The following is a 13,137-nucleotide window of genomic DNA, read 5'->3' on the forward strand; positions in this document are numbered from 1 at the left end:
ACACGGATGATTGAGTTTTCTTAGTAGTGGCGTACGGTGATGGAATGCACGGTTTGTTTGGTTTGTATAGATTTGTTTTCAAGCAAATAGGGTTCGGTTGTTACTTCAATATTGGAAGAAAATTACATCTACATTCTATGTTGGCATTGAAAAAGATTAACGCAAATTTAATATGACTTTTTTGGGTTTTAAGACAAAGATAACAAGAGCTTATTTTTATAATATTTTCGAAATTTGTAAGCACTTTGTTACATATTTTTTTCTCCAAATCGAAAATTGTTCCATGTTGTAATAAATACGCAATCAAATTATGTGTTTTTTTTTAAACCCAAAATAATTGGAATTAAATAAACTTACAACCAACACCCTTTTTGTAAGTAAATAAAAAGAAAGGATTGCCTTCTGTTTGCTTTAAAATGCGAAACCTTTCGCTTCGAAGCATTTTTCATGTTTGCACCCGTCGTTTATCACCCCCCAGAAACACCGAACCAAATATTTCGGCCCAAAACAATTTTCACGCTCAACAACACATAAATTAATGTACGGGAAGTTAATTCGTGTATCTGGTTACTTGTAAGGAAACGCCAACGCGGCGAAAAATTGGACGCATAAAATATATACCTTCCGAAACCATCCATCTGCCATTAACCGATCCGCGGGCTAGCTTATTAATATTTGACTACCCAGTAAGGTGCCATCGTTTTCGCTTTCTCACGTTCTCACAAACAAACAAACAAAAAAAACGTTCAAGCATTGGCAACGATCGTGCACCTTTGCTCCATTTACTGCGAAAAAAGCACTTTTCAATTAGCTGTTTCATCTTGTGCGGTTGTGTTCTTGTCGCGATCCTCAACCACGAGAGTTGAGAAGAACGAAAAAAAACAAACGTCTACATAGGTCGGGTTCCGTTTTTCTTTTCTGTGATCGTTTTAGAGCGAAAACTCGCCTCCCGTAACGAGATGGTGAATTAGGGGTGAAAGGTATTTCGAAGGAAAAAATATTAACTGACGCAAATGCTCGGTCGTTGCCGCTCGCTCCACTTGTGGAAACCGTTTGGTAACCGATGTTCGTTAATTTTGCGTTTCAGCGAACGGTTGTTGTGCCTTTCAGAAACACCTGAGGTCTACAGCGTGATGAACTTCGCCTACGGAAAAAAGGCGGACCGCGAAACGCGAAGAAAGTAATCTTCCCTTTTACGGATGGCATCAGACACATCTTCGCTCTCCCTTCACCCTCTTACCCTTTTGCTTCCGTGGTTATCAAGAAAAGGCGAGTGGTTTTTTTTTATATACCGTCCGGACTTTTTAAATGTTTATGTTATTACACACAGAGAAAAATGCGTTCGCTAAAGACTCTCGGTTGAAAAAGTTTCAATAAATTACGGTTTGGGAAGAAACCAAAAACAACACAAAAATATATATTTAAACGATAAAAAAGCAAACTTTTCCCCGAAAAAGCGAAACGACTACCAAGAACCGGGAAACAGCGCTTAACAAAACGATACTACAATGAGGCATTTTGGAAAATTCTCGTCTTTTGTTTTCTTCTCTTTTTTTCTTTTTATAACCCTGAAAACAAACCTCTAGTTTACCGACGGAAGAGTCTATCTACTGTCTCAGATTGTTGTTGAAGATTCTTACCTCACTTACCCCAGAGGGAAAACGAAACATTTTTGTTTTATTCTTTTAGAACAAAAAAATACACCCTCTGAAAAAAACAGTTCCACTTTTCAGGGTGAGAGAGTAAGAATATAAAAACCAACTGGGAATGGAACCATTTGTCCGGTTGTTGTATTTTTTTCTCCTTTGCCCCTTACTTTTAAATCGACGGTAATCAAGATTTTCCTTACCTCGAATCAGTTATCACAGGTTTTTGGTCGAAAATTACCCTGCCTTTGCACGTACGTTAATGTGTGGGGAATGGATGCGCTATCCTTTTTGTTTTTTGTTTTTTTTTTTGTTGGTCGGTGGGTCAGGTGGGAAAAGTGAGAAAATAAAACGCTCATCCTCGTAACATGTATTTATCGCTGTGCTATCATCAGCAGCAAATAAAGAGAAAATTTCCCACCCACCACAGGTTTTGCCGGGGGAGGTTTGTTGCAAAGGGATGAAATAGAACCCGCGGTGGGGTTGTACCATTCCACCCTGGAGGGACACAACTCCTAAGCTTTTGGTGAAATATTAATGCAATCGCTGTTGGACGCTTTTAGAGAAACATTAATATTTCACCGTTGTCCCTCGTGTCTCTGTGCCGTTGGGGGAGAGGGTCGGTGGAAAGGAACAGAAGGAAGGTAGACGATTGAGGTCAGTGTGGGTCGGTGGGTGTGGTGTGGGCGCCCGGAAAAGCTTGAGCTCGGTTGAAAGCAGCAGTGTATCGTATGGTGTGGGGACGGGAAATTCCCAGGAATGGTCGTAGATTGGAGTTTACAATTTAATACGCATCACTACACTTCAAAGCGAACTTCCTGTGTAGAGTGAGAGCAAATGGGTTTGCCTCTGTGTGTGTGTATGTGTACTCAATTCGGATGTTCATTGAAGCTAGTACCAGGTAGCACATCATGTTTGGATCACTTTTCATTCGTAACGCTGACTATTGGCTTTTGCGTCGAAAAACAAGAAACCTGGAAAAGGGTAGATGGGGATGAAATTCATTGGAATGCTTAATTTGAATGTTGTGCACACCGCCGGTGCTAGATAAAGTGAGCTGATCGTGTAGCAGTGGGTCCGCCCGCATGTCGATTGTCATCGCTGTCATCGCAATCGAGTTGATTGAAGTTAGTAATTTTTCCCCCGAAAACAACGTCGCTGTCGGGTAGATGTTTTGATCGAATCGATGGAACGTTTTATCTGGTCAGACAGATCATGCATACTTGAGTGAAAGAAACGTCAAGTCCCTAGAATTAATTACCGGTAGCAGTGCATGTGCTGTGATGCAAAGTCTTTTCGTCGTTATTCTGTTGCTGTAGAAGGAAGGCACTTTTGCTATGTAACTGATTCAGTTCGAAACGGATATCGGTCGAGACGCTAGAGTTATGATTTGTAGTTGTAGGAAAATTATATCCTGCTAAATTCCCCAAAGCCAGTTGTGCGATCGAATGCAGGACGGTGTTTAAGATGGGGTACACTTCGGGTACCTCCCGCCAAATGTAGCGATTAGAGTACGCCCGCTGTGGAATTCAATTATCGTTAATTGTACACCATATTGGGCGAATCTGCAGAACGTGCAAGAAGCGTTACCTATGCGTTCCGTTTTCTTTCTTGCGTGTGGGTTGTGTCTGTGTGTGTGTAATCGATTTGTGGAAGGTGTTAATTTGATTTCAAAATCACGCCTCGATTTGTTTGCATTGTGTTGATAATGCAAATGCACCGCCTGGTAATTGCTGGTTTAAATATTTGTACTGATTGATGGGTAGCGGTGCATGGTAATAATTGTTAGGTGTAGTGAAGTGAAGATATTTTCGGTAAAACATTAGAAAATGCACACTACTTGTATGTGCAATTGGTTGCAAAGATATATTATGAACATATAGAAAACAGTTTATTTTAAAAACTGTATAGTACGAACTAATTAAATTTTATAGTTAAACAATTTTATATAGGGAAAGGGAACATGTTTACATGTTGTAATAATAAAAGGTCGGTTTGAGTTCTGATGCTTTGTGGAAACATTTTACAAACCATTGCACATTTTGTACGCCTAAATCTATGCAACTGAAGACATCGCCTTCCTTTTTGGGTGAGAACTTGCTAATGACTTTTTGATAAAAATTTTCAACAAGAAAAAAAAGTGGAATGAATTATACTGTTTGTATTTAAATAGTTTAAATCAGTTTTCCTCTATTCATTGGTTCTGTTGGCTATACAAAGCTTATCAAATTATCACTTTAGCGCCTAAAAGTATGCACAATTGCTAAATCATTTCATGTTTGATTAAGCAAACACTTTACAGTTTCGATTTGAAGCGTTCGATTTTGAATAAACCCAACCCCGCTTACTATGCTAATGTGATGAAACAGCTACAACTGGTGCTAGGGATCACACTGATTGGAATATTTAATCAGCATCAAAGTATTCAATTTTCATCATTGCAAAACCGAATGAAACCGTTAGCCCCCGTAGGGCCTGATCCAGGCAGCTGGCAGTTTCATTTCATCTTATCCTCCCACACGCAAAATTTTCCGAAGCAGCTTCCAAATTTTCCATGTTCCACACGGCTGTGTGTGTGTGTGTGTGTATGTGTCTGTGTGAGGCAAGTGAACGAAAACCAATTACACGGTGCGCATTCTTCGGTACCGACCCGCCAATGAACTTTTGCGATGTAATAATTTGTTGCAACAAAGCCTTAGACGAAACTGCAGGATGCCTCACGTAACGCCACCTTGTTGGCTAGCTTTGATGAAAAAGGTACCGCTTTTCCCTTTTACACCCCATCGTTCCCTCTTCGATCCGACCGAACTCCACCCCCTCCCCCCCTCTGTGGTGATCTTGTTCGGCGCTTGGCGCTTGTATGCAAATGTGTTGTATGCACTGCAGGAACCATTGTATGAGCACCGGAACCCTGCAGTGCGGTGGAAAGTTCACCGAAATGAACTTTCTGGTTTTTTTCCCCCCTTCTGCTACGTTGCGCTTTGTGGTTGATGGGAGAAGGTGAGAAGGGATAAAAGCACGTCACACGGTGCGGAGTTTTCATGGTTGGAACGTGAATGAAAAGCGTAGTTTTCCTTCTCTTCGTCGTTACAGCTATCCCAGGGTCGAATAGATAGGCCATCGAACGGATGAAGGTGCCATGACCATCATGATGGTAATCTTCATGGTTTTAGATCCTGCGTCAGTCTCTAGCGTCTGTGTGTGTCCCTTTTAGCTGACGGGACGGGCCATATCGGGGTTTGGGGATGAAAATAGAGGGCCGGAGGAAAAGCAAACCGTAAAAAACGAGCTTCTTCCAGTTGGGGTTTGCTCCCGGTTGCTCATCAAATAAATATCGCTCACCCAAGTGTTGATGGATTTGTTGGAGATTGATCTAGTTAAAACGATATTTGGGGGAAGCATTTGCTCCCCTTTCATCTTGTGCAACTACTCACAACTGTCCGGAATGAGTGACAGCAGGTTTGTGACAGCTATATCAGGCCAGATGGTTCAGCTTTCAGGGGGTAGTACACTGTGGCTGGCTGTGCGAAAGCTGTACGACTGAGAACTACAAAATGGTGCCAAAAATGGTTTATTGTTTGGTAAATCTCACCCATTTTTAATGGTTTTTGATAAAAAATAAAAAATTGTGATTAATTTTAATAAATTCTTCAGTCAGTTGATTGAATGTTTTGATGAGAAATGATTCCATAACCATCAGTGAATGCGTCGAATATCGCTCCTTATGGCATCATGGCAACTTGGTTTCGAAATAATCTCTTTCAAATATTCCCTTTTTGTCGTGTAATTTTTAAAAGAATGTCCCATAAGGTTCTGGAAAACAATTGTTAAAAGGTTGCACAGTATACAACCCCCTCTGCCGTATCTGAAGGCTGAATTTGCATCGAATATCTATTAATATCGCTTCCAAATCTCATCTGTCACCATTCACATGGTCGATAATGGTCGAACACGGTACGGTTCAATCGATAGTCACCTTGGTGTGATGTGCTGCATTCATTACCGATGTTTGGCCATCGTTCAACAAAAAAGCTTCCCCCAATTTTCATATGCGTTTTTTTCCTTCTTTCTTCTCTTGGTTCTCTCTTTACAGCACCTTTCCGGCTAACGGATGATATCGAAATTCAGGCCACACCGGGCCACACAATGTCCTGCGTGACGGTGCTGGTAGCAAGAAGCAACCTATCCCCCGATGGAGAACTACCGGTTGCAATAGTGGGCGATCTGTTCGAGCGACAGCAGGATATCGATGACGAGCGGCTGTGGCTTGATGCGGGCAGTGAGGATGCCCGTGCCCAACGGTTCCATCGGGCCCGCATTGCTAACCGAGCCGAATGGATCATCCCGGGTCATGGTGGCCTGTTCCGTGTGGACGCATCGGTACGTGAAAAGCTCAAACATCAGGCAGAACCCGAAACGATGGACAGTGTTATGTAATGGAAGCTAGAAAATGGCGGTAAACATGGTAGCTTGCGGTAAATTGATTGGTATTGATGTTTTGGAAAGTCGAACCGAGATGGGATGAAACTTGCTTCAATTAAGCAAGCTTTTTGGGATCGTTGGGAAAACGATGTAAAACCTGGGAGGGGAGTTAATGTTTGTTTCTGATCCGTTCATATTATTATACGTGCTGTTTGTTGAACATTTTTATCATGTGTTTAGCTAAATTACACTGCACGCGCATTTGTAAACGCCTGCGAGCAAAATGGTTATGTTTAAAAAGTGGTTTCATATATTGGTTCCATATTTAGAAAACAAAAAACAAAGAAATGATACAGTTTTAATGTTGCAACATAAGAGAAACAATGCTATGCAAAAGAGCAAAAGAAATATTAATATAAGTGAACTATTACAATATGATTATTATCCGTGTATACTTGGACAAATGAAATGCTATCATTGTGAATTACAAATTATCGATTGTTCGTTCATAGTGTTGTTCATGTTTAATGGCAAGCAAGACAAAGCAAACAAAACATACACACAAACAAAAGAAAACAAAAACACAGCAAGTAAATTAATTCTCCCATATGGATTACCATACCAACCTCCCCCAAAAAAAAAGGGATATGATGTGTTATATAATTAAAAAACAAACAAAAAATCGGGTTATATATGCCCGGTTAAACAAGATCCAGTTACTAATTGTTAGTGCAGCGTTGATTGTTGTTTGTGTCGAGTGAAACGTTTCTGTTTTTCAATGTTTTTTTCCACCGTTTTCTGCCGTATCGTTATGCAGACGCCAGTGGCGTGACTGCAAGCCACTGTTAGCCACTGTTGCAGTAACACTCCATTTTTTTTCACCGTTTGAAACATGTTTGATGCAACGAGCAGACGTTGGGTAGCACTTGATTGCGTTGCCCGAAGATGGTTGATGGTTAAGTTTAGCAAAAGAGACAGAGAGAGAGAGTGAAGAGCTTGAAGGCAACATTATTCGTCTGCCAAGGAAAGTGGGCATACCATTTGCAAAGCGAAGAGATGAGCTTCGTTTGAAGTGGAATTGGTAGCATGAAGTGGTTGTGCAGTTCAGCAGAGAATCATTTGGTTTTCAGAGCTGGGTGAAGGTGAATCGAACGCTTACTGAATGATCGCTTTTTACCGCTTATTTCCGTATCCTTACCGGTTTTTGCTGATCGAACATACTTGTGCAAAGCCGGAAATTGATGTGGGCCACCCACTCGGGGGGATGTAACCCCAAAAACCAATGTTGCACCCGGTTGCACCCGGTTCGAGGTACGATAAGACAAGCGATGCACATCGGTGTGCAAATATTAGAAGAGATTAGAACAAAAATGAAAAAAAAACACACACACCCTACCAAATGTTCTTAACGGACGGACGGCATCACATGCTGAATGTTGCAGACGCAAGCTTTATGAAAACAAAACTTACATAAGTATGCTTTATTGGTAAATGGAGAAGAAAACTGAAAAGAAGTCGAACAAAAGAAGAAAAAAAAACCAAAAACCTAGCTTTCAATACGAAAGAAGCATATGATTGGGTAGTGGGAGCAGTGGAAAAAGCTACAGAGCATACACAATTTACATAATACACGATATTAAATAAGCAGTTTATTGATCATACATGTAAACGTTAGTGGACTTAGAGTTTCAAAAGTTTCTTAAAAATACAAGCGAACGGAAGGAAGCAAAAAACAAACAACCACAACAACACACACACACACACACACTCAACATTCAACCAGACACAGACAAAAACGGGCAATGCATACAGTAAGAAAACCGTAAAGTAGTTAAACCGTATTCTAAACGGTGAAAGGTACACGAAACAGAAGAAAAGAAAAGAAGGAAAACCATACACAAACATTCACAAAAAACACACAAACAAAATAACGGGAAACCAATGGTACCAATTTTGAAATGGTTGTGCAAAGTAAACAAACAAACAAACAAAAAGGAAACTACCCAATCCCGCTAGGGGATCCCGCTACATGATCTTGCAGCAAGCCAAGCAGAGCAGTTCTAGTGAACGGTAGATGAGAACATAAAGCAAACAAAAACACATAATAGCAAACATGAAGAAGTAGAGCAAGAAGAAAAACAAAATACATTAACAGACATTACAAACAACATACAAACACACACAACAAAAAGCAGATATATCCTATACACATTTGAAATCTATGGGCTTACGAACAGGGTTCGCTGGTGCCGCACTTCAGCCGTTTTCCTTCTGCTTAAACAAGGGAACAGAAGGACGCTGAAGGGCCGGTCACACACACCTGATGCCTTCTTTACGATGCTTCTACCGATTTGCCAACTTTTTGAGACAATGCCACAAACACAAACACAAATGCTCCACACAGAAACAAAGGAAAGTAGTGCGAGGCTTACAGTTTAGGAAAAGTCTCTAGGAATAGTTGTTTTGTCTGGAACACACTAAATAAACACCGAACAGAGTTCACACAAAGCGAAAGCTTTTATACACCACACATGCAAACAAAGAAAGAAAAAAAACGATCGCGTCGAACGCTGGACAAGCGTCATTTATACACAAAAAAACACATACACCCACACGGATATATACAGCAAAAAAAAGAACCGTAAATGCATAACTCTACGTATAATGGATGTTTAGTTCTTAAAAAACAAACAAAAGAAACAAGCAAGCAAATTACAAGCAAAAAAAAGTAATAATAATCGAATAAGAGTTATATATATACATATATATTAAACAACAAAGCAAAGTAATCATCATCATGAATCATCCAACTCATCCAACAGTAATTAAAAAAAAAAAGTAGACGTTTAGTGCAATAAACCCCCGAACAAAAAAACAAACAAAAGATATAGGCGTATAAGGTTAACATCGTCGTTGTGCGGACAGTTTCGCCGGCAAATAAGATCACTGGTCCGGGCGAAATGGCGCACAAAATGTACACCACTTGGATCCGAAAACTTCTAGTCGATAAGGAAAGAGAAAACCCCTGGCAAACAAATAAGAAGAATAAGATGATAAAAGCAAACTACTGGCAAGTAATGACGTTTATGATAAGAACCTTTAAGATTAGACAACAGTAAACGTTACGAGTAGATGTAAGAGAGAACGAGAGAGTGTGTGTGTGTTATAGCATGATTAGTACGAGTTTTTCTCCACTGGCCGTTCAAAGCCGGCGGTGGAGAAAGCCTGGCAAACACGATTTTCTACTAAAGAATATTTATTCGTACAACATATTATATACATACACGTATATATACAAACATATATATATGGATATACAAAAGCAAAACTTAAAAAAAGCGATAAAGTGCATGTAGGCCCTTTAAGTAGAAATGGCGTTAGAGAGCTATTAAGAAACAGCATAATGCGATAAAGAAGAAGAAGAAGAAGAAAAAAAAAGAACACACACACACCGAAAACAGAACATGTTTAATTGTTTCCTATAAACACAATGTAAGCAAAATCACACAAACACACAAACACACACTTAACCAAATGCAAAACTGATTTAATGATGATGATGATAATGTTCAACCAACACAGGCAAACGCAGGCATACTCTTGTCCAGTGTGGCCACCCTGAACCACCATTTGCAAAATGGTCATGGGGGAGTATAAAGATAGAACCGGCTATAAAAAAGAAGGCCATTGTATGGAAAACTCTCGTTTGAGAAGGGGGTGATGAGAATTAAAAAGGAAAGCATAACATGTAGGTCACACATGTTACGATCACAATAGGAATGTTGTTGTCATATTAAGAATGGTACAATGTTGTAAAGAGAAACATAGGGGGAAAGTTAGATGGAAAGGGTAAACACACTTAAAACAATAATTCGACCGCTAGAATAGTGACGAATACGGTGGGGTGGTATGGTGGGCAAGGGAAAAAAGGGTAAATACCCTTCTTTTCCCTTCCTTCATAAGTTGCCCCCCTCAAGTGCTCTGGAGCTTTGATGTTTGTGTTGCTGTTTGAAAACAGAACGAGAGACATGGGAAAGTGACAAGAGCGGGATGCTCGGGAGTTATAAAAATAATCAATAAATAAAACAAAAGAAAAGCCCATTTCCACGCCCCTAGCTGGCGATGTAGCGTAGTGTTTATGAAAGTGTGTCAGATGAAGCATAAACAAAACTTAAAAACAAGACACACGAAACAAAACAAAAAAAAACAATGCGTAGAACTAAACACTATTTCAAAATCTAATATGACTAACGTAGCATATGATTATTCTATCAGTTTGTCACAAGTATGTGTTATTGTTAGGATTGCGCTAAAAAAAAAGAAAGAACCAGACAATGGGGAACATTGGATAATAATGTTGAATTGTAAAACCAATTAAAGTAATGCGCAAAAAAAAGAAATATATATATACATAAATGAATACACAACCATATATATATATATACATTATACATGTAAACGAAAGACGTTACAGTGGGGTGAGTAGTAGTGCAAACATTTGTTTGAAAAGACAAATGAAAGCAACAAACCAACACATATAAAAAAAAACTACATTTAAAAAAGAAAAACCAACACAGTATATCTTTACGGCAAACAATAGATTGAAACTGATGCTATATTGATGAAGAACGAAACAGAACAAAAAAAAAGAATCCCAAAGAAACACTCCGATTTTTCAAATCGTTTTCAATCGTCGTAGCTTGACAAATGATGGGAAAGCAGTAATTGATGCATTATTTAAGCTTGTACTTGTTAAACGCGAGAAAGCGCAGCCACACACACAAACACACAAAAACAGATACATACCGAAACAATACACATCCATAAAACACCACTAACACAGTGTGCTGGTCAGCCCTCAGAAACACACCACAATAGACAAACCAAAACACACAGAAACAATGTAGGAACGCTGAAGAAAGGTTTAAGAAATGGATTAAGTGCTAAAACAAAACACTACTATTTAGCTATTACACATTAAACCAACTTTAAATGATGGAAATGTGGTTAAAAAGGGAAGTGGAAAACAATTTCCCCTTCCCGGTTGCTGAAGTTTTGTGAGTTATGAAATATGCAGTAGCAAAACTAAAAAGAAAGCGTTACAGTTGAACACAAAACAGACCCACAAACATTGTTAAGTATGTATTCGAACGCATGTTACAGTTCAGAGGAAAGCAGAAGAACGAAGAAGAAAAAAAACGTGTGAGCAAAAAGAATGATTACATAAATCACACACAGAAGACGAAAGAAGAAAAAAAAACACTCACAAACATACAATTTTAGGAAAGAGCTGAAATTTGGTGTCAAAAATAACACCAGATTTTTTCTGTTTGTTTTGGGAAAAACAGCAACATCGCACTCGCACGCCAACACTGCTATAATCAGGCGGAAAGAAAGTGGCAATGAACGCTAGAAAAGCAATCAAGCTAGAGAGCAAAAGAAATGTGTGACATAATGCACAATAAAGCCCCGGCAGATAAATAAGCGCGTACCATCCGGGTGTGATGATGTGACAAAATGGTAGCAAGCAAGAAAAAAAAACGAAATACAATCAGGTGATAAAAACAACATCCATCACAAACTGAAGATGAAGGACATGCGGCCAAACATAACGTTTTGCAAGCGATTGCGGTAACGTTTGTCACACACACACACATGACAGTGAAGGTAGATGGAAAGGAAGAGAAAGAGCAAAACAAAAAAGGGAGCTTACACAGCTTACAAATAACAAACCTAATGATAACGGAGAGCGAGATGATGTAATGGGAAGTGCAAAAAGCAGCAGCAACGGTAACAATGTGCAACGTTGTGGACCATAACAGGAAAGAAAACTGTCAAATTGAACATGAAAAAATAACACACGCACACATAAACAAAAAAACACTATACCGCAGTGAAAATAGTAAAAGAAGCAACAACAACAGAGAAAAAAAATCAATGCACAAAAAATGAAACCAGCATACAGGAGCATATATTACAGGAATATAGATTGCTACATCACAAAATGAAAAAAGAAAACAAACAAGAGAAGCACAGCAAAGAAGCAACAAAAAAAACAAGGAAACCAACAACAGCAAAAGATAATTCACATATATCAGCGCACAACAGACCACCCGATACCCGGTGGGTGTGATTGCTTTTGCCGGCACGCTACCAAAATGCAGCCCGGAAAAATGATTAATTGAAATTCACAATGTCATCAAGCAAAACGACATCATCGACAAAACAGACATCACAGCCCAGACACACACAGACAGTAATCAACCATATTTTTGGCCGCAGAAAAAAACAACAACAACAATTCCAGTGCTTAATAGATAAAGAAAAATGGAAAGGAAAAGAAAGAAAAGGAAAAAAAACACACACACAACAACAAATAAGAAAAATGGGAAAGAAACAACATGAAAAAGGAAAGCATGAAAAATAGAAAAAGAAATGTGTTAAGTATGGGAAAAGTACCGGAAATGGCTAAACACAATCATACGCCCCGGTATCTGGAAACAGTTGTAAAACGTTAAAAACCCAAGAACAAGAAAAGAAGAAACAAAAACACAAAACACAACCAAAAAAGGCACAACCAGTTTCCACGCGGGTGCGCGTGTGTGTTTCATTTCTTTTCCGTTTTACAGTGTGTATGTATGTGTGTTTTTAGTTTCACCCCTTTGCCGAAATTGTTTTCTTTTATTCTAATCTTATTGTTTTGTCTTTTTAGTTTGTTTTGGGTTAGCTGAGTGTGTGTGTTTGCTCTCTTCGTGGGTTTGGAGTGTCATTTCATCCTTTTTGGCGTGGTCGTTTGTTCCTTTACTGCCTGCGTATGTTTCGTGTAGCGAAGCGGGGTGCAAACTTTCCTTTTCATCACAAAAGTCATCTCCAACACACACACACATACACACAGAGCCGAATGAATTGTGTACCGACTGACCTTAGAAAGTGGAACCTCGTCCATTGCGGCACTGGATTGTACGTTCATCAATTATTTAACCCGAAGCCATTTTAATCCAATACACACGCGGCATTTTCAAAAGGGGCGCTTGAGGGTTGTGTTTAGAAGCAAAGAATGATACGAAAC

General features: G+C 39.3%; 1 protein-coding gene across 2 annotated transcripts in view; it reads left to right on the forward strand.

Annotated features, from left to right (window-relative positions):
• LOC125761204 (metallo-beta-lactamase domain-containing protein 1) overlaps window positions 1-12,645 on the forward strand; it is an 89,555-nt gene extending 76,910 nt beyond the window's left edge. For both annotated transcript variants that reach the window (XM_049422126.1, XM_049422124.1), the window contains one exon: window positions 5,740-12,645. In XM_049422126.1, the coding sequence (XP_049278083.1) occupies window positions 5,740-6,083 (344 nt within the window). In that variant the 3' untranslated portion in view covers window positions 6,084-12,645. The remainder of the gene's footprint in view (window positions 1-5,739) is intronic.
• Window positions 12,646-13,137: the final 492 nt, after the last annotated feature.

Source organism: Anopheles funestus, chromosome 2RL (assembly GCF_943734845.2).
Source record: "Anopheles funestus chromosome 2RL, idAnoFuneDA-416_04, whole genome shotgun sequence".
NCBI classification, from domain to species: Eukaryota; Metazoa; Arthropoda; class Insecta; order Diptera; family Culicidae; genus Anopheles; species Anopheles funestus.